Here is a 21,630-nt window from a genome sequence, read left to right on the forward strand (position 1 = left end):
TAGGTTTCTCAAGAGGAGAAGCAATGATGCTATGTGTGTGTGTGATTGAAATCCATTAGAAATCTCTCACAGTGCTGCCTACAAAAGGTAATTGGAAACAGCAGCGAAGGTGCAAAAGAAAGATCTCAATGGGAAATTTAAATTGATTTTCATTGAAAACCTCCAAAATTCTCTTGCCAGTGTAAAAAGTAAACCGCTTGTTCGCCTTCTGGCTGACTCATCAGTCCCGAAATTTGAATCCCTTGGCAATTAAGTCTGCCCGGGCATCTTTGATGTCTTTCTGTAGTTCCTCAGCTGCGTCATTGCAGTCCCGGATCGTGAAGGTGCGATAGAGAACGACATTTATTGAGTGAATCTGCAAAGGCACAACACGTGTTGGGGAAGATTAGATACCTTCTGACACGAGGGGACAGATACCCATCCGCAGATACTCACCCCAAACAGACCAATGAGCACAATTGGCAGGATTTTGATTTCGTACTGAAAGTTCCGGAGGCATTCGACGTCAACCATGCCGGTCACGAGAGGAATGTAAATTGCGAGAAAGGCGAATACACCGGCCAACCACTGCATTAGCTTCGTCATGGTGCTTCGGGGAGGCTTTCCAGTGACACGTGGAGCACTAATTAACACAGTAAATTCGTTATCGCGATGCTACGTGGACATTTTCCGCACAAAACCACGGATTGTTTACAATTTTCCTCCAGATGATTCTGATTTCGAGTATTCGATGAACTCCGAACAGCGCCTCTGTGGACAGGTGGAGAAAATAACCTAATGGAATCTGAGACACTGAGCGCATTTGATTAGTAGAGACACACTGATGTGCTAAATTCTTCTGCATTTGTGATATGAAAATTATTAATTTCAACGATTTCAACAATGAAAATCAATTTGAAATACACGTCAAATTAAGGAAATTGATTATGCTTTCTCATATTGATGAATGACTGAGTGTTTTGCTCAATAATACGCTTCTTTTCATTCGCTATTGGTTTAGTAAATGAATAAAACTTTCTTCTCTCCTCTAAATCACTTCAAAATCTGCAAATCTTTAGCAAAACTGCAGCAATAAAATAACATACTGTATTTGCAAATGCACTTGTGTGCTCTCTTCTCATCATTGGGAAGCTAAATAAACAGCGCAGAGGAGCCAGAATGTGGGCAAATGTGGAAAGTGTGCCAGCAACTTCCGATTTTCTCACACTCGCAGCAATGAATTCAATCTGTGTGTGGCGAAGATTGCAAATGAACATCAACCGTCTGTGGTTTCAGAGACCCAAAATGTCTATAAATTTGTGCCTATTATCATGAGATGAGGCATGGGAAGCGCATCAATCAATTGTGACAGAAGATCTCGCGCTCATTCCTCACCAATTTTCCAGCAACTTGATCTTTAGCATCGCATCTTCCCAATAATTGATCGACTCTTTTTTCGCTGGAGTCTCCACCGTGTGCCATATTCCGCGGAGATGTGCGCGGGAAGAGAAATTGTCGCTAATCCCATGAGGTACAGGCAAATTGATCTCCTTAATTCGCATTAGGGGAATAATTTAAATGCAATTTGTGAGTTGATTTGCATATTGGCGATCACGGATCGCGGGGCAATTCCAATGAAGTCAATCTTGTTTTATTTGTTTGGAAATTGACTCATTTCAATACTCGATTCACTACACTCTGAACAGTTACTATTATTTATATGACAGGACAAGATATAAATTTTTTATTCGAATGTTGCCTTTTTTACACTGCAGCGATCTGTGTTTTCGATTAAAAATGCGTATAATATAATTTCACTCATTATAAATATTAATATTAATATCTATGAAATTACATGCCCCATATTTGAGTGTCTGTCATGAATGTGTGTCTCGTTCGTCTTTTTATATTTAGCCAGCGAAGCCAGTTTGTGTGAGAAGACGCATTATTATGCAAAGGCAGTCAATGAGAAAGTCGATGTTTGTTTGGTTGAAGATGAAAATGGCTAAAAAGGAAAATTCAGACCATTTGCACGTTGTCGCCGAATAGGAGAATTCCAATTGATATACACGCAAATTAACTCTTCAGACGCTGGAATAAAAGCTGCTCAATTATTCTCCTCGCCATCTTGGCTCGCTCAGTGAAGAGACACGGAAGGAAGTTTCGCGAATCCATGCGATGGAGCAGCAGAAAAGATCAATTGGCAATTGAAAAAGTGGCACACAAACTAACGAAAAATCTCTTCGAATTCCCCTTTTTGCTCTTCTTTGCCATACTTTTGCATGGGGTTTTGCCTCGATGTGTGGAGAATTGACGGGATAATTTGCAAGAGCGAGGCAGCAAAATTCAAATATATCAACGACGATAAGCAATAATGTGTGGCTGAGTGTTGTAAATAAGGCGACATCCTCTTGGCTTGTCATAATAATTAATTTTCTACCTGATGTAAACAGACATTTTGACCCATGTGAGAAATTTAAAGAGTCCACGCAGGTAATTTAGTTGGGGCTTCCAGTGGCACGGAGAGAACTGTAAATTCATCATTTTGAATATAATTTGACACAATCATTATTTGGCATATGTGCACAACAACAGAGCGCTTGAGGCCAACAAGAAAATTCCGCCGGCAATCAGCAAATGCCATGTCCCACTTTTCAACACTCTTTTTTTCCATGCACATCTTCTCGATCTTCCTCCGATCGGATTCCCCCGATTCTCTGGCCGCCTGATTAATTCTTTTCTTCTCCATCATCGTGCCAAATTGCCCAGAATTGCTGCGGGATTAATTATTTGACCAGTGAGGATTTCATCTGATGATCCGATAGAGCTCTCAATACGCGATCTTTAATGATTATTGATGGCATCTTGTGCCGCTTTTTTTCTCTGTGTTCTGAAGAATCAATTTATCGCTGGGAATCGCGCCCAACTATTACGACTCGTGACGAATTGCATCATGGCCATAGAGAGCGATCCAGAAGTCAAGAACTTTACTGATATGAGGAGATTTGAGGATTTCATGCTGCCGTCACTCTTGTGATTTATGGATATGTTTCATCAGATTGTTCTTCACTCTGTAATAAGCAATTGAGTATGCTGTTAAATGTGATTTATTTCCTGTAAAATGTTTTAATTTGGCTTGGGAATGAGTATGCGAAAATCTTTGCAGTTACTGTGAAGATTTCCGTTATGTAAAATTCAAATTGAAACCTACAAAGAATCCTGGCGGATTTGCATTCTCGATTTTATACTCCATGACACTGAAAATTAAATTAAAAAATACTGGCGGAAAGTCAGCCTGAGCTGCACAAAAGAGCAATTTAATATTTTTCTTTTGAAAAAGAAAAAAAAGAGATGCTCCAGTTTCCATTTCTTTCACCAAAATTCATTTGCTGATTTTGTGGCCAGACAGAAAATCTCACACGCAATTTTTCGCAAGTGAAAACTGGTCAAAAAAGCCGAGCATTTTCACACACATTTTCGCCGCATGGTCCACATGTGGTGTGAGGAAAGTGGAGCCAACAGTAAATCATGCACAGTGCAGGAGACACAAATATACTTTCTCCCAAGAATGCACGGAAAAAAGCACTTCCCCAGGCACAATACATAAGAAATTAAAATGGATTAATGGGGTAATCCGATGGCAATATGATACATTAATTATAAATAAATACTTTACATAGTTATTGTACATTGTGTAAAAATTATACAAAGTGTGAGGAGCATAAAAAACCATTCACTACCTCAATACACAATGGATGTTGTTCGGCGGCGTGGTGTATAGCAATTAAAGCTGCTGCACATTATGTTATCGCTCCATCAATTTTCTTATGCCACATTCCCAGCATATAGACGAAAATTCCTCACGAGCAACCCAGCCGACCAGCCGCAAAAGTGTCATCACCGGGAGCATAATTGCTCATTGTACCGCATGATTATGAGAGATTTCTGGGTGGCTCGCAGACGTGGAATAAATTGAGGGAATTTGATTCACCTGGCTCATGTGAAAATGAGCCGTTCTGCCTATTCATGCGGCGTTTTTTCGAGGGAACAGATCACATCGCAAAATGTCTCTGCCAGCCACACTGTCTCTAGGTCAATGAGACACACGCCTCTGCACGGTGACCTTTATCTCGGCAGTTGCTGCATTGTTCTCCCGCTCCAAGGCGAAACATCTGCAGATTGCGCGCTCTCCGCGCTTCCCATCCTTGAACTTGGCCCATTGAGGGGAATTAGCGGCGAGAAAGGTCAATGATTATTTGCACACACACGCGGTCGTGCAGTGTCACGGAGTTTTCTGTCCAACATGTGGTCCTGGGCAATTGCAATTTCGATTATTTGCACACTTGAGGACTCTGCGTGGCCACTTGGAGTGAAAGATGGCTCAAATGTTGCGCTCTTCAGCGAGACATTTTCGACAGAAGACACTCAAGCAAGTTCCAAGAGTTGTAAACATGTCGCATAGCGTGAGGAATTGATTTATTTGATTTTTATTGATACTGAAAACTCAATCAATGCCTCACCGCGTCTTCCCCATTGTCACAGCTTTGCGTCTTTTTCATCAGAGAGAGATCTCAATTTGGTGCTGTGTGGAAAAGTCGCTGGTGAAGTAAAAATCGTATAAAAGCGATGACAAAATGCTTAGCAGACCGCTCAATATTTTGTTAAAGCTAAGTAATGATTAATATTTCATGTTTTCCTACTCCGTAGAGAATTGAAGCTTCATCGACTGCTTCAAGACTTCAAAAATCCAAGTGTATTTGAAAACACCATTTCACATCTGTTCCTCTTCGTGTGACAATCAGCGAGTTTGATCAATAAAATTGTCGATAGTGTTTGGATATGCCACAATAAAATAGCAAGAAGAAAATCGTCAACATGGTGGGACTGACGATTGAATCGTGAAATGACCTTGGGAGAAAGTTGCCATAAGAAGTTAATTTTTGCCTCTCCACACCTGATATTATTGCGCACCATTGCCACTGTCATTTTAATGCCAAAGCTACGGCCGGGGAAAATATGTGGTGTGCAATAGGCGAAGAAATCGCTGTTTAATCCACCATTTTCCCCTTCTGTGATTTTCTATGTTGCGGTGCCCCAAGTCTCTTCATCGCGTCAGCCAAAAAAACTCCGTGTTGCGACTGCCAATGGAAATTTTGGAGATATCTGCTCTCCTGCCAAAGAGCATGAAGCACATGAATAATGAGGGAGAAAAAACACACACTTCCATCACATTCAAAAAGCATTACCACTCTTTCGCGGTCGATTGCGATGCGAATCAGACAATGACGGAATATTTGACACATTTCCCAAATAGTTGGAAGAGTGTACGAAAAAGAGATGTAGGAAGACAGCCCAAAAAGGTGCACACAAAACATTAAACAAAAAGAGAAACAACAGGCCAGTGAGTATGAAAATTCCGCGGCCGCGGCCAATAAGGAATTGAGGCGAGTGTATCTCATATTTTTCGAGACTTAATGATTAACCTCTTGGCCCGGGTGCATTTTCACCACTCGCGGTGTTCGCCGTTTTTGGGGCTTCACACCTCACCTTGTGGGCCACTATTAGAATGCTTCTGGTGCAGTGAATTTGCAACATTCGTGCCAACGCCGTCGGTGGCAATATGGACAGAGAATAAATCTCACATTTAACAACACCAAAGAGAGTCTCTAAACAAGACAAACATGAGCCAAACAACAACCGGAAGTGGGTCAATCAGAACCGGATCTCAATGCGTCTTTAGCATGATGTGAAGCCTTACGCACTGCAAGGCGACGCATACAGACATCATTTTCGAGATGGTTTTCATACAGAAAATCGAGTCTCTCTCCCGCCATTGCGCCGAAAGCATTTTCTCAGAGTCTCTCTCTCACTCTCTTTCGAGGGCGAGAGAATCAAGGTGAAGTTTTCCAAACAAAAACCAGCTCTGTGATTTCCCACAAACACTCAGGATCAGTGGTAGAGGATAAAATCAATGGACAAGAGAGCAATTCCACTAAATGGATTAAGTCCGAGCGTCCGAGTTGGAACAGGTTCGCTGTCTAATTTCGTTGAAATCTTCTGTATAATTTGCATGCAAATTTCTCCAAATCAGCGCCATCAATGCCTTCCCAGCACATTTGCCCACATAAGTCCTCACTAAATGACCCATCAAATTCTCTATGGACATTTCAACACCCCTTTCTGGCCCAACCGGAGCCCAATAAATAAATATTAACTCGGTCAGATGCCGTTCGAGGGAGAGTTTCTTGCGTGACTTCTTCGCCCTTTGAATTTTTTTTCTCCCCAATGCACTTCTCAAGGCAAGGAATTGTGGGCAATAAAATTAGACCCCTGCGCGCACTCTTGGCAAAAAAGTCTCTGTGTGCGTTTCCTTGGAAATTCTGAGTGAGGAATTGACTTTGCGGAGAAGAAGAACAAGAAAAAAAAAATTCATCTCGCAGAACGAGCATTGAAAATTGATGGAACTGAAAATATTTACAGCAAATATTTGGGGCAATTTTGACAAAGTGTGACTGTTCCAGTTAAATTTATTTATCTGTAGCAACAGCCGGAAAAAACCACATGCAGAAGAAATGTGAGAAATAATGCTGTGGAGCATTCAATTGGATGCAGATGAGACATACTGTCTCTGCGGTTTGTCACCATTCGGATGGAATTTGTGCGGTTCTTGCGAAAATGATAGGGTCCTTTCACCCTCTGTGTCACTCACCAAAATATTTGCTGCGTGAAACACGACACTGCACAATTGTCTACAAGGGAACTACCTGTCTTCTGGGACGTTGCAGGACGTCGGGATTGAGCAGAGGTGCGAGAGACGCCCCTCGGCGAGATGTTGTGAAACAAGTGGCAGCAATACTAGATCAAACAAATAATTCCTGGTGGCTCACAGAATTGCATAAGACACGGAGGAGTGTTGTGCAATATTTTACACTTTAGTTTCGCCACCTTCGCGCGACTCCTGGAAGAATTTCGACAGGTTGTGTGTTCTTGGGACGACGACCACCTCCTTTCATGTTACCTGTCGGTGGCCCTCTGGATGGCCTCATTGGTCACGCTTGTCCGATTTTTCGGTGTGCTCATCGCAACACAGAAATCAATATTCTTGCACGTCTTCACCCATTGCCCTTCCAAGCCAATCCGTCGACGCTGTGAAATGAAGAGAAACACACAGAAGAAGAGGCGCAAAAAGGCAAGAATATTGGGTTTTTGATGGTAAAATCGATTGTTTCAATAATGTTTATTGCAATTTTTTCGTAATTGGATTTTTTTCTGTAATTAAATAACAATTAAGTTAATTAGACCGTGCAACTGAACGCAAAGCACCAAATATTTACAATTGTGTGGGGGCATTACAAATGTATAACACCCATAAATTTATGTGTTCAATCAACTCTCAAACAATTGCACTCCAATCACACACTTTTCAGCTCCGCTGTCCACGCCGAAAACCAAACTCGCGGGGAGTTTATGGTCAAATTTTCGGCCGGTGGAAATGATGTTTGTGTGCCAGACAAGAGAGAGATTGCTCATTTCACTCAATTCCACAATTGCAGGCGCTCGCGGTGTCTTATTCTTCTGGCTCTGGGCACTGCCAGAAGAATGGGAAGAGATCAAGCTGAGATTATTGGGATATTCGTATTAAAATAATTAGAGATGCTTATCGTTGAACCCAATTTCTTTCAGACATCCATAAATTTCCCGTCTGCAATTATGAGCATTGATTTTCGTACAAAAGCTCGATGCCAGTTCAATGAATTAATCACACCGCAGCATCAACATTTTTTGACACTCAACATGACTTGTTTAATAGCACGAAGTTCGCAAACACAGATAAGAAAATGTAGAGCATAACAGATTACACAGAAGATCTTAGCTGAGAATTGTGGCCCAAAATTAATGCATTTTTTCATTTCTTTTATCTGTATCTAAATATTATACAATTTCTTACGCTGTATTTCACTGTTAAAAGACATACAAAAAATTCAAAGACTTGCTATGTTCCGTTACGTGTGAGAGTAAAATGCAATTTGAAGACTGAAAAAAATGTTATGATTGCATTTATGTACTCAATAATGTTGCATTGTGTGTCATAAAAATACATATCATTTTCATATTTTAAAACAAATTGTCCCTCTCCAAAGGTCACAATAAGAGACAATTAATTGCTAATGTTTTGGTGATGAAATGTGCCACTTCCAAAAGTAATTTAGAGGCTTTGAATTAATTACGCTTGCATTGTTTACTGCAATTATTGATTTTGCACGATCAATTTGAGTAATGGAAAACCTACATTCGCGAGCATTTTGCGGCTTGATGTGCGCCGAAGGTGTTAAAATGCCAGTTTCTTCGCGGGATTATTAATAAAATAAACCTCTCTGGCGGATGGTCTCTCGTCAGCGCCATGCATATGAATTGGATGAGAGAGAAAATACCACGTGAATGTCGTGTTTTTGCTTCATTTCGGGAATTTCTGCGATCGTGGATGTTATGCAATAAAGTCCGCTTCAACTGATTCATGATGTACATTTATTTTTTTCGCCGAATCTCCGCTGACACTGTCTGAGAGGGGCTTTTAAAGAAACCGTACACGAGAAGCCACATGCGCCTTCCGTGGACCAGAGAAACTCCGCCGATGTCTCACCGCCTGTTCCGCTGCTCTCGCGGATCCGCTACAATCGCAATCACAAATTCGGTAGTTCATTTCGGCTGAGATACCTCAACATGGCTGTACCGACGCGGCTGTGCAATTAACGGATCCAGTGGTACAGATTAGGGGCAAAGTATAGAGGCAGGCATTTTCGGTCAGACTTTGGCCACCACCTCGCGATGGCCGTGCAGAGAAATCCGGTTCACTTTGGTGGATGGACGGCGAGATGATCTCTTGGGTACGAGATTTGGATTTGGTTGTCTTTTGCGGGTGAACAGAGCGTGATATGTGCTCAATGATCACAAGTAAAAATACCGTCGTCAACTGTATGTGCACAAAAGGCAACTGTTTCAGTCTCTTTTCACCACTCTCTCCTCGCGCTCTTTATCATTGGCCGATACTGTGGCCATTCACGCTTGTGGCAATTCAATGAAATGTGGCAAATCTCATCAACATTGTCCGCATAGCCGTGACAATGGGACATGTGGGGAGCAAGAAGATCAATTGACGGATATTTTGGTTGAATGATGGCAAAAATTCCGCACAGCGCCCAAGTGGTCATTGGCAATTAGTTTTCCACAGAACTATTAAAATATAACAGTATTGCCGATGGTTGGTATTTGGTCACAACGGACTTTAACCAAATTTTTCACCAGAACGCACCATTCCAGGGCAATTAACCTTGAGGCGAATGACGAGACGCACTATCGGAATTGCAACAAGTCATTTGCCCTCTGTTGGCACTCTGCTTCTGTTCAGGATATGAGAGGCAAACCCACAAATTTGTGGAGGAAGAGTGACGAATGTCCGCCTTGTCACAACTTCCAGGTACAATAAACAGTTTTGAGCTTCATCAAAAAAATAACCGAGCGAGAGAGTCGAAATTTGAGTCGCGATGCGCTCTTCCCACAGAAATCTCAACCAAACTTAAAGCTTATTGAGTATCTTTAAGTTATTTGAAATAAATCTGACAGAAAAGAGAACTTTGCATAATCAACATTCTCTCAAACCATGTCTCAGATTACTCAAAAAAAAATTCAATAAAATACAATGATCAGTTTATTCAAAAATATTGTTTTCAAAACAATATAAAAAATCTTACAACCGCCGTGTTTCTGTTCCAAAACAATAAACCGTAAGGGTTCAGAGACGTAAAACAAGTCCCTATAACTGATAACAGACCTCAATTCCCATCGATGCAGTCGGAATAAATATTTGGACAGCAGCATCTTGTGGATCTCGTGCCAGTGGCGAAGAGGAAAAAATCGAGAGAGCAACAAATTAAGACAACGGCAAATGGGCCTAAAACACAGATATAAAAACGACCATAAGATCTGGATCTCTCGATAAGTTTTGCGTCACCGCGATTGCAAATTGAACCGTTTTCGCCTAATTAATTAATTCACTGGCACAATGTCAATACGGTGATCGACGGGCGGCGGAAAAAAGTCGCCCGCGGAATGCCTGAGATTCGCCAGTGTGATCCAGAGAAGGAAGGAGAAATGATATTGTTAAATAATCTTCATATCATTTAAAATGCAAAATGCTAATCTTGTTGCCCGTGAAAGCGTGTTCGAGCACTCGGCATTTCCCCTGCGGACACCACCACATGGTCATCGGCGGAAAAATGTACCAACACAGCCACGGGCAGAGCTCTCTCTCAGCAGGGGAAGCGTGTGTTTTCTGCTGGTGGTGGCGGAGCGATGTTCTGTGATGGGAATTTCGGGGAAAAGCGCCATAAAGACCCACGTTGAGTGGCCAAAAGATGGAACGGAAAGAGCAATAAAAGTGTTATCAGTAGGTGTGATATGGCAAAATGTGGCAATTTTTCAGAGGAAATAGCGAAAAACTGATGGAATTTCTCCCCACCTTTGAGCGCCAAAGCCAAACCTGGCGCGCTCTTTTCTCCAAGCGCGCAGCTCAGCTCGAAATTTCTTCGACTTTGCACGCTCACGAGTTCATTACACGCCGACAAGGCTCAGCTATCTCCCCTCTCACCATTTCACCGTATACAAACAAACAGAGTCGCTGTCTCATTTGGCTTCGAGCCACCAGCCAGGTCTTCCTGAGGTCGAAGCCAAAGCGACGAGCCTCAGTATCATTCTATTGTCCGACGCGAGAGGGTACCCATTCACGTTCTGTGTGCCCGCCGATCGTGAAATCTATGTGAATAGCCCAAATACAATCTAATCTCGACCTACTTCGGCTCCGAACGCCTCCGGAGCTCCGCAGCATCTCGACATCTCGACGCACCGGAAGGATTTCCTCTGGGACTCTAAGTGTGTGTGTACAGTTGACTAGTGATAGCGAGGTGATCCTGCGAGTGATCCTGTGCAAGGATATTCTGAGAAGCAAGACAAGAGTGTTTCACATTGCCAAGCAGTGCTCAAGATTGTGGTGGAAAACAGTGAAGATTGCGATGGATTACACATTTGGTCAAAGGATAATTTCCAATATCAGGCAATCTCTGGTGACCAATCAATAAACAAGTCTATTAAGTTCAACACAGTGAAGACATAATATACTGAAGCTTTTGAAGATCGTGGTGAAGATCAGTGAGGAAATAAATTTTCAATTTTGATCTTGTGCCTCAGCCGCGGAGAAAGAAGTTGAATAGGGAGGAAAAAAAATGATCATCATTTGTGTGAATGGAACAGTTGAAACAATGCACGACACATTTTCAATGGTTTTATAGATGATAAATACGGAAAAAAAGAAACAAGAGACTCAATTCGATTCAGCGGAAGAACAATACGACTCAGCGCAGATTCGCGAAAAACCGTGCATAAATGAAAACTTCCTCGTAAGCCTATCTCGTATGGCCAGAGAGAGAGTGTGTGTGTGTGTATCGTTTGAGTGACCCACTTTTGTACCAAAGTGCACCGACGTTTCGTCTGACCCGGATATATCGAGTCTCTCTCTCTCGCGAGCGTCATCATCCAACACACCAGCCCATCGGAGCCAGCAGCAGCTCCAATGATCGTCGCCCCGCTCAGCGTCAAACCACCCAAAAGCTCACCAATCTCGCTCTTCTCCGTCCGCTGTGCGCTGTTCGCCTTTTCCAGCACCAACACCAGTGCGCACGCATTTTCCTCCTGATCGTGCGCATATATGTGCGTGTGCCCAGGGGTCACGCGCGTCGCCCATCCTCCAGAGTGCCAATAGTACACTTTGGCTCGGCCGCGGCGCTGTGAGATCACGCGCCCATTGCGATGAATGAGTGAATGTGAGTGAGATCAAATGACAGTGATCTCGCGCGATCATCAAACATTGCGTTGATTCACGTGTGCAAAATATCCCGAGAGCAATTTTTGGTACAATTTCCCTCCCCAAAAAGTGCCTCATGTTCGTGACGAAGAGAAAAAGCGAGATACACTCCACACGATCAACTGTATGTGGAATTACTGTGAATAATAATAATAATAAAGCAGTGAAGTTTTTAGAGCAGTGACCCACATTGGCATGCAAAAAAAGGATTAAAAGTGGCGGATGTATAAGTGTTTTTGCATCTTTCAAAAGAAAAAAAAAGCCAGCATAAAAGAGAGGGAGAGAGAGAGAGATAAAAAGCCATCAGAAATCTCTTTATTTATGCAATTATAGGAAACAAGAAAAAAAACAAATTCTGTACATAGGATAAATTGAAAAATTTGCAAAGAAAGCGAGCGATCGAGAGAATCTCCCCCTCAAGAATTAACACTTTGCCTAATTCTCTTCTTCTCTCTCTTCTTGGGGACTTTGCATCTGTGATCTATCCACTGAACAAAAATTTTCAATTTCCATTTCTGTGAGTATTGTTGATTCTTTATTATATGTCATTATGATATCTGTTGCACCTCCATGACCATCTTGCCACCGCTGGGTGATCTTTTGTGTGATCTCTGCTGCTGTTTTGCATGCCATTGTCTCTATTTTCTCCGCATTTGCTCCCCATTTTCTTTCACCGCAAGAGGCAACAATAACGCTATACACTCAAGTACCTGCTAAAAGAAGCACAAATCCTAATAACTCTTGTACTGTAGTGTGAGATTGTAGACATAAGTGACCCAGAGTAGATCAAGCTTTTATTTCTCTCATATCCCCCTTAATAACCCTCATATCCATGTTTGAAAGTTGAACAACTAACAACACTAACTCGCCCAAGATGCCCACAAACAGCAAACAATGATGATCATTTTAATTTTGGTGAAAGTGATCATCTTTGGTGTTTTCTGCAAACGACGCGGGACATGTGATTTACCACTGCTGAGTGATGGAATAACTTACAAAAGAATCAATAGTTGAACAGACAGATGAAACAGAGATTCACGTGTGATTTATGCAGAAGCTATAACTTTTTCTTTTTTCCGATAAATATAAATGGATACAATATCGTTGGAGTTGAAAATGCAGGTTTGAATCATATATTTTTTCTCTCTCCTCCTCTTTTTTCGCATTAATGTGGTAATAGTGTTATCTGTTGGACGACTTGAAAAAAAAATACGCATAAATTTCCCTACAAATGTGCACTCTCTTGGCTCCACTCTTGACGCCCTCTTCCCTCTCAAAGAGAATGAGGAGGAGGAGGAGAAAAGAAGCATAAAAATACAGAGTGCTCTCGATTGGAGATTCGTCTGGTGTGGATGTGATCTTGATCGTGATCATGAGGCAGTGATGCGCGATCGTGAGTGCGTCGTGCGACACGAAAAATTGCGTATTGGCCTCATCCGCCAGGCTGAACGGTTTTTGGGCACCGCGAACGGTACATTTTGGAAGCGCCCAGAACCCGCACAATGGAGTGTCTGGCAAAATTCGGCCAGCGCGAGTACCATCAGCGCCGGTTGAGTTTCTTGAATGATGCATTTGCTGATGGCGTACCGTTAAAAAAGTGACGCGTTATATATAGTCTTTTAGGGCCAAGCAAATTGAGGTCATTAGATATGTAGCATTTTTCGCCACTTCATCCGCCAAGCATCTCCCGGAGGGTGTCTCGTTTGCCATTTTGGGCGATGGGCCGTTCTCTGTTCCTCAAATCGCACACTTTTCAATGATATTTTCCAATTAGTTGCACAAATTAGTCATGAATGCCATTAGTGGTTTCAGCAAAAATCACCGCGCTGTGAACGCCCATTAGTTGAGGAGTTATTACTCGGTATTTCTTGTGCCAATATGCAAGAAGAAGCCCATTGCAACACACCATATATATTTGTACACGGGTATTCGATAAATTTGCAATCAATTGTTTACATTCTCCACGCAATATCCTTAAGCAGGTGTAAACATCCATTCGGTTACCGAATAGCGTCAGAAGTGCTTTCCTTTAAAGCCAAAGAAACAGCAAAAATTCACTGGCAACTCAGCTGCAAATTGCCTGACTAAGGCTGCACTCCTTTGAATTAGTGCTGTTTCGGTATATGGTATGGATATATTGGTTGGAAATGGTGCTGAAAACGATGAAGAATACCTGACCCAATTTCCACCTTGTACGCCAAAGAGCTTAATTGTGAGATGAGGTGACTAAGCATGAGCGTCCCCGCGACTTCTGCGCTGCCCCGGGGACCGCGCTGCGCCGCGAATTTTGTGCGCGCATTCGCAAATGATCTACCCTCATGCACTCCTGAGCACTCGCGATCGCACTCCATCATCGTCAGAGAGCCATTTAATGTAAATTCCAGTGCTGGCAAATTGATTAACAATAAACCAGCATAAGCATAATCAAAGTGTTGCGCTCATCACGCAAAGTGGATGGTGGTGCAGAACTGTGATGGTGTGCGATGGTGAAATAAAAGTCAGAGATGAGAGAAAAATAGTGCCTGATTTTAGCAGAACGGAATGGGCGAAGTAACAATAACGTGATCACTATGGTTGGGGGCGTGCTCCTCACCCTTCGCGCGCGCGCGCGCGCATCTCACCAACAATAGGTTCTGTGGTCCTACACGATCCACCGTTAGGTGGAGTGGAACCGGCGATCGCTGGTGGCCGGGCCGGGCGCAAAAAATCTGCAAGAGCCTCAACGCACGGCGCTCTTTTCGTGCCACTCCGTCTCATCTCGTCCGCCAAATTTGAATTAAATCACAATGTGTGGATTGCACAGGTGTGCGACAGGGATGGCTATTGTGCTGGCGATCGCGTACGATCGAATGAAAGAGATAGTATATTCTGTAAATGATCACGGAAGTGTGTTAGCAGGTCTCGAATAACGGTACCGTTAATCGTAATAGAGTGTGTTTATAAATATAGCGGCACCACTGAAAGGGAAATCTTTTTCGAATACTGTACAATGATCAACTCTGGTGATCACAACTCTCCTTGTTTTTCTTTCTCGCTCTCTTTCGAGTCCCTCTCCCTCCGCCGTAGCCGCGATAGCACGCCAAGCCAATATGGGTCTCCGCGCGCACAACGCTCAATTGACAATTTTTTCCACAATGTGGGCACGATCGTGAAGGGTGCCAAGCGCGCACACACCTCCGGGATGAGGTGATCGACGCGATCATGAGTCAACAATGATCTCCGCAGCGATCTGGGTTAAATCCACACTCGAATTGTGTTTGTCTTTCTAAATATTTTCTCATGGAATTATGATGGCTTTGTCAGTGCCAAGGGGAGGTGATGGCTGAAGAATGCCTGCTCAGAGATCACCACGGATGAGACACTTGAGAGATCCGCTACATCGCGCACTACCGCAATGCTCAACACCTTGCCTAAACCCACCGACGAGTGGCCGGAATCAAATTATATTCCATCATTAATTGCCTGTCCGAATGGACACATTTTGATGAATTAATTAATCACACTGAGCCTCCATTGATGCCACGATCGGCGGCATGTCTCTCGCGATCAGTGGCGAGATCATTCGGGATTTGATCTTGCAGAATATTTTATCAGCAGACATGCCATTTACATTTTCATGAGGATATTGTAATTTGGTGTGAACTGTAAACTCGGCCGTGTTTGATAATCTAAATTCAGTGAACCTCTCTTTCTCGTTCAATATCATGGGACAATGGATTGATCCATGTCATTACGATCAGTGCCCGTAGATAGATCGCTCGTGAATATTTCAGCGATGACACACTGAAAAATGGATGTTATATGTTCTGTACGTGCCTCAGCGAATCTCTTCATCTTGCAATTCAGCTGGAAATGTGGAAGGTGTATGTAGTGCTGAAGATGAACGGCATGCCAACCCCTCGAAAGCACAAGGATGGCTTCACGGAGTTTTGGGCATACACAGTTACTTCGTGGATGCCAGAAAGCAATTACGCGGAAAACGATAAAAGTGCGTTATGGCGTGATTTGATCTCAACTTCTTCACCACATTGTCCATACAGGAAGCGCGTCCCACGCCAAATGTGTATGTTTTTTTTTCGGGGAGACTCCTCTTCCCCCCATTCTCTGGCCATTGTATACAAATTTGGCACTCAAGTTGGTGCCTTCTTGTGGCGAAAATGTCTTAACGGTTTCGCGATGGAATTAATAAGAGGGTTTTGAGAGTATATAAGAAAATGCCATACTCGGGTTAGGATGCCTCACAAATATGCATGTATGTGAATTCTGACGGAGATCAAATGCTGGGTGGATTAATTCGAATGAGAGAGGAGATCGATGTGCGGTGTATTATTTACGGGATCAGCAGATGATCTTTGATTCTTTTGCCATTTTGCATGGAGTCTCGAAGACTGTGCTGAGAGAGAGTTGTTTCCACAATACCTTCCCTCTTTCACTGGCAGTGAGAAGAATAGTTGAGATTATGAACTCTCTGGGCTGTGAGTGAATTACTGAGGATCTCTTTTTTCTCGTGCACCTCTGTGTCGATCGCGATCGCGACACAGTTTTCGCGATCGACTTAGCGGCGTGGTTGAGTCTATCATTGACTATTGGGTATTATCTGCCTTGGCGATAGTGCATTGTTTTATGATCATGTAAAGTGATAAAGCGTGATCGGTGGTTTTTTGTGTACGCCTCACCGTAGTTCATTGATCACAATTGATCATCTCCCAATTGTAATCTATGGTGTTTCAGATTGAGTGTGCTCATTTAATAGTCGCTCAGCGTGTACACATAATTTTGTTGCAATAGTCTCTCTGTATGGCTGTTATTGGGGGATTTTATGTGTATCGCGCAAGTTTGAATTTTTGCTACATTTTTTCTCTCTTCGCTGTGATCTTTCGCAGCTCGCCGTCTCTTTTTGCCCAAAGATAAGAAGTGGATTAGCGGGAGGGAGATGTTGTGAGCCATAAGTCTCACACATACAGCAACTAAACCATGCATGCCGTATACAATTTTGTAGTCCAGATAGTCAGCGGAGCGCTTAGAAAATGTTTTGTTATTCCAATGGAATTATATGCATTGTTGCTGAATGTAATACACGGATGGCATAATTTAAAAATTCATGCGGCCTCTAATCAAGATCACATCACAATTCCTCCATGTCTCCATTTCTCCCCAAGAGATCTTTGCGTGTGTGTTTTTTTTTCTTCTCTGCAACAAAACAAGATGTGTTTTTCTCTCAATTGCAGATTAATAAAAAATGGTCCCAGATATGGCATCGAAGAAGTCGCTCACTTGACAAACACTAAATCAGCTGGATCACCGAGTGGATTCACTTGCGAATTGCCAGGAGAGATAGTGTTGCTGGTAACAAGTTCACTGGGAGGAATCGAGCACCACTTGACACGAATCGCCACGAGATACGACCAATAATGAAGTATTGCAGCTCGAGCAATATGACCACCCAGAACGAATCGGAAGTAGAGAGCTTACTGATGAGTCCGTGCTGGAGTCAAGGTCAGAATGGGTCACAGGATCAGTACATGCTGGAGGGGCACAAGTTGCTTCTAGAGCACGATCTGGACTCGCTGCCCAGTGACTCGGAGGCGCAGAAGGGCTCCATGGACGTGCTGGACAACCTGCTGCTCAACTCCCAGTCGATCAACTCGAGCCTGGCCGAGCTGAAGCCCCTGCCGCCCTTCACGGGCTACACTGGCCACCTGTCGATCAACGGCATCTCAGGCCATCACTACCACGCCATCGCGCAGAGGCTACCCGAGGAGAACAACAACTACTCCCAGTCCACATATCAGGCGGGCAGCGGCGGCGGCAGCACGACGGATCAGAATATCGTGTCCTCCTCCACCTGTCTGCCCGACTCGGTGCTCAATCCCGACGCGCCGGACACCTGCCTGCAGGACGTAAAGCTGTTCTCCGACAGCGCGATAGATAGTAAGATGTACTCAGTGGCGGACAGCTGCGTGATGAGCGGCAGCGCCGGATCCGGACCCGACTCCGTGTCCAGCGTCCGGATATATGCCGACTCGAAGGAGCTGACGGAGTACGACATGAGTTCAATAGAGGACATTGCGGCGATCATTGGCAGCGCCATTGCCGACACGACAGTGCCCAATCAGATCGAGAACGACGACAACAACGACACGCGAGACTCGTGGATGGATCTGGACGCGTGGATAGACGGGGCGTGCGTGCAGCAGGATGGGAAACTCATCGTGGCGCAGCAGGATAGCATCAATGAGTTCGTGCTGCCGCACTCGCCGGGCGTCCAGACGGCCGGCAGCACGCTGCAGAGTCTCCTGACGCACGGGTACATGCCGCTGCTGCAGAACCGACTGCAGAACGGGCCGCCCATCAAAGTCGAAGCACCCACCTCGTCGACGCCCTACTGCGGCGATCTCATATCCACGTCCACGAGTCCGCCCGGCTCCGTGGTGTCCACCACGGACAACCTCATGCTGAACGGAAGGTACCTGCCCAACACACAGTCCCATCACTACCAGGTCAACATGGCCGGGGGTGGCAGCGGCAGTGGCGGCGGCAGTGGGCTCAAGTCGGACGGCCTGTGCAGCCCCGAGCTGATGGGCAACTACCCGCACACGACCACCACCTCCACCCCCACGAGCGCCAAGAACAAGCGGTCGCGGTCGCAGAAGAAGTCGCAGCAGGGCCAGTCGCTGGGCGGCTCCGCCACGCCGGCGTCCGCCGTGAGCTATCAGGCCAGCAGCGACCTGGGCGGGCTGCTGAGCAAGGAGAAGCCCGTGCACCGCTGCAACATCTGCAATCGGGGCTTCCTCAACAAGAGCAACATCAAGGTCCACCTGCGGACGCACACGGGCGAGAAGCCCTTCCGCTGCGACGTGTGCTCCAAGGCGTTTCGCCAGAAGGCTCACCTGATCAAGCACCAGCAGATCCACAAGCGAATCGGACGGGATTGACCACCAGAACAGTGTGATACTACAAGGATAAGGATACTCAGATGTGAATGACTGTGGATCGCGGAGGTTTTCTTGTAATATTAGTGACACACTCCGGTGGAATTTCTGTGTTCGCATCCCACTCGCCGAGGAGAGCATGGCACATTGGGTGCATGCTGGGTCGACGCGATGATGAGCAATTTGTGGCTGTTTAGTGTTTGATGTAATATCTGTGAAAGGGGACTTGACTTTTATTTATGTTAGACGATGGGAACACACGTGCTATATATGAAAGGTACCTCAGAATCATAAATAATTTTACACACAAATGTATTTTCTATTGTATAATTTGTCGTTTCGCGCTAAGTGTCTTTAAGGAAATGTCTCTGTAATTAGGAAGAAGAAGTGAATAAGTTTGTAAATAGCCTGCAGTGTAAATAATTTCTTGTCCTCCTCCACAAATTACATGCGCGCATCGTGTGACAAAACAATGAGATATAGCAATTAATACGTCGACAGCGCAAAAAATTACACATCAAATGTAATCAAAATACACTTGCTTATACATCTGTTGTAACATCTCTTTTTAGGTAATTAATTAAGGTTCACAGTAGAGACATTTTTTTTCCTAGTTCATGTTAGGGTTATTAATCTTGCTCTAGTGCTTAAGTAGAGACTTTCCTACGAAAAAAAAGTGCAATTTATTGTAATTACCAGTGGCCGGGAGTCCATTTTCACACCTCCCCATCAGCCAGAAGAAGTGATTCATCTCTGTGCAGGTTTGACGTGCCGTACATGATATGAAATTAATTCATTTCAACATTTTCCGCGTGATTTCGGAACTCTGTTTATTGTTATTGAAGTTAATAAACATGTACGGGAGAGAATCGCAAGAGACCCCTTCACTTTGCTTGCAATTAATTATCTGTTACGGTCATTTGAATTTGAATTCTTGGGGAGCTTTTAAACATATATATTTTTTCTTCATGCCAGCGAGAAGAGGTAAACAAAGGCTAAAATCATCACCTCCCCCCACTCTTTTTGGTGACCCACTAAAACTCGGAAAAACACATAAAAAATAAGCTTTTTGTCAGACTCTGTCGAAATGTATGCTTTATTGTGCATCAATTCGGAATAGGGCCACTGCATATTACACTAATTAAAGAGAGAGAGAGAGAAGTGTGTGTGTTGTGTTGTGTTGAGCGTAAGCATTTTGAGTTTAGGAATTGAGGAAACTGCGTAAATATTAAATTCTCATTTCCACTGTAAATTATTACTCTCTTCTTAATGGTATTACACCTATTAAATTTTTTTGGGTATAAATAGCAAATATTGTATTGCAATTTTAGATATTTTCCTCTTTATTAATTTATTGTGTTTCTGTGTCTCACATTTTTTTAGAATGTATTTTGTTAGGGTTTATATATTTTTTGGAATTTTGCTATTTATTTGCACATCCACATTTCACATATTCTTGTCACTCTTCCATTTTTAGGAAAATGATAAAGAAATTTTGAAAAAAGAAAAACGTCTGGATAAACTTCAAAGGAAATCACAAATTTACATTTCTTGACTGGATATCCTCAAAAATTTTCCAATCTTCCCTTATAGTTGAATAGATGACAAGAAGAAAAGCAACAATTAAAGTACAGACATTGTGATAGAAATCTTCATATTCGTGTTAATTTAGCTGAGAGAAAAGGAAATATTTGCTATTTAATTATGTCAAAAATTGTAAGAGAAAAAAAAGAATACAAAAAAAGGAATCTTTCTATATAACTTCTCCGATAAGCAAAAGAAAAATGATTGTTAGGGTTGTTTTAACAACGTTTGGTAAATTTGATTTTTCAAATTGTTATTCAATAAGAAAAGAATATCAAATGATGTTAAAAGAAAGAATAAATAGATCTCCTTCTTTCGTTGAGTAGTTATGATTGAAAGAAATTGAATTAAGTGTATGAAACAAAGTCAGTATTTATTAAATTAGATAAAAGAAGAAGTAAAAAAGGAGAATATATGGAAAAAGCGATGAACAAAATGTTATGGTACACATGAGATGCTGTTCGAAGAGGGAGATTTAGTCATCCGACTCTGAAAAACTTCTCGGAAAAATTTCAATATTTATCTCACATTCATCGGAATCGACAATATCATTGGCAGAGTATTTTGTAATTATAATGTAAACTTGAAACTTAACACGAATTTTGAATTGAAAATCAGTGTAAAACCACTTCAAATTGAGACATCTAGTCGGATACAAGTCTCTTGGCCCGAATGGCATCGTCGATTAGAGAAAATATTGTAATTATATATTGTGTTTTTAGTGGCTAATGCTGAGAAATGTCTCTAGAGCTGAGTTTTTCAACTGTTAATATTTATTGTATAATAAATACGGCTAGATTTGTAATTTAAATTGACGCGAAGAGCAACAAATCCAACTATATAAATATTGAAGGAATGATTAGATGAAATTGTATGTAAGATGAGAGAAAACTCGTGTATAAAGCATCTTCAAATGAGACCAATTAAACTGTTGTAAGAAAAAAAGACCATAGAGACACTTTTGCATTATTGGATGGAGAACAAAAGACATCAATGGCCCGAAGCGACGAACCCCTCAGTGAGATGTTCTGTCTTGTGCGAAAATTCGCCAAAGGTCTTCTTGGTCGTGTGGATTTAGCCGCGATGAGCGAGACGGCGTCACTCTCTGGGCCGTCTCACTCCGACGCGTTGGCCTTATGGCGGCCTACTCGAAGAAATGGGAAAAGTAAGACAGCAACCTATTCACCAACACCAAGTCGGTGTGGGGCATCATCAGTTGGA

General features: G+C 43.0%; 2 protein-coding genes across 2 annotated transcripts; one reads left to right on the forward strand and one right to left on the reverse strand.

Annotated features, from left to right (window-relative positions):
- Positions 1-129: 129 nt before the first annotated feature.
- On the reverse strand, positions 130-732 carry LOC132264672 (dolichol-phosphate mannosyltransferase subunit 3). Its single transcript, XM_059764950.1, has 2 exons — positions 436-732; positions 130-355 (listed from the first exon to the last, which is right to left on the reverse strand). The coding sequence occupies exons 1-2, from the start codon at positions 583-585 to the stop codon at positions 221-223; spliced, it is 285 nt and encodes a 94-aa protein (XP_059620933.1). The 5' UTR covers positions 586-732; the 3' UTR covers positions 130-220.
- A 16,572-nt stretch (positions 733-17,304) lies between these two features.
- LOC132264586 (ichor) lies at positions 17,305-19,231 on the forward strand. Its single transcript, XM_059764834.1, has one exon. The coding sequence runs from the start codon at positions 17,305-17,307 to the stop codon at positions 18,826-18,828; it is 1,524 nt and encodes a 507-aa protein (XP_059620817.1). The 3' UTR covers positions 18,829-19,231.
- The last annotated feature ends 2,399 nt before the right edge of the window (positions 19,232-21,630 follow it).

The sequence above is a fragment of the Phlebotomus argentipes genome, unplaced genomic scaffold (assembly GCF_947086385.1).
Source record: "Phlebotomus argentipes unplaced genomic scaffold, Phlebotomus argentipes genome assembly contig_2, whole genome shotgun sequence".
Lineage (NCBI taxonomy): Eukaryota > Metazoa > Arthropoda > Insecta > Diptera > Psychodidae > Phlebotomus > Phlebotomus argentipes.

Excerpts from the sequence above, each read along its gene's own strand:
- LOC132264672 (XM_059764950.1), bottom strand. The coding sequence starts at position 585 with ATGACGAAGCTAATGCAGTGGTTGGCCGGTGTATTCGCCTTTCTCGCA. Across the intron at positions 356-435 it reads TGCTCATTGGTCTGTTTGGG|ATTCACTCAATAAATGTCGT; the intron begins GTGAGTATCTGC and ends GTGCCTTTGCAG.
- LOC132264586 (XM_059764834.1), top strand. The coding sequence starts at position 17,305 with ATGAAGTATTGCAGCTCGAGCAATATGACCACCCAGAACGAATCGGAA.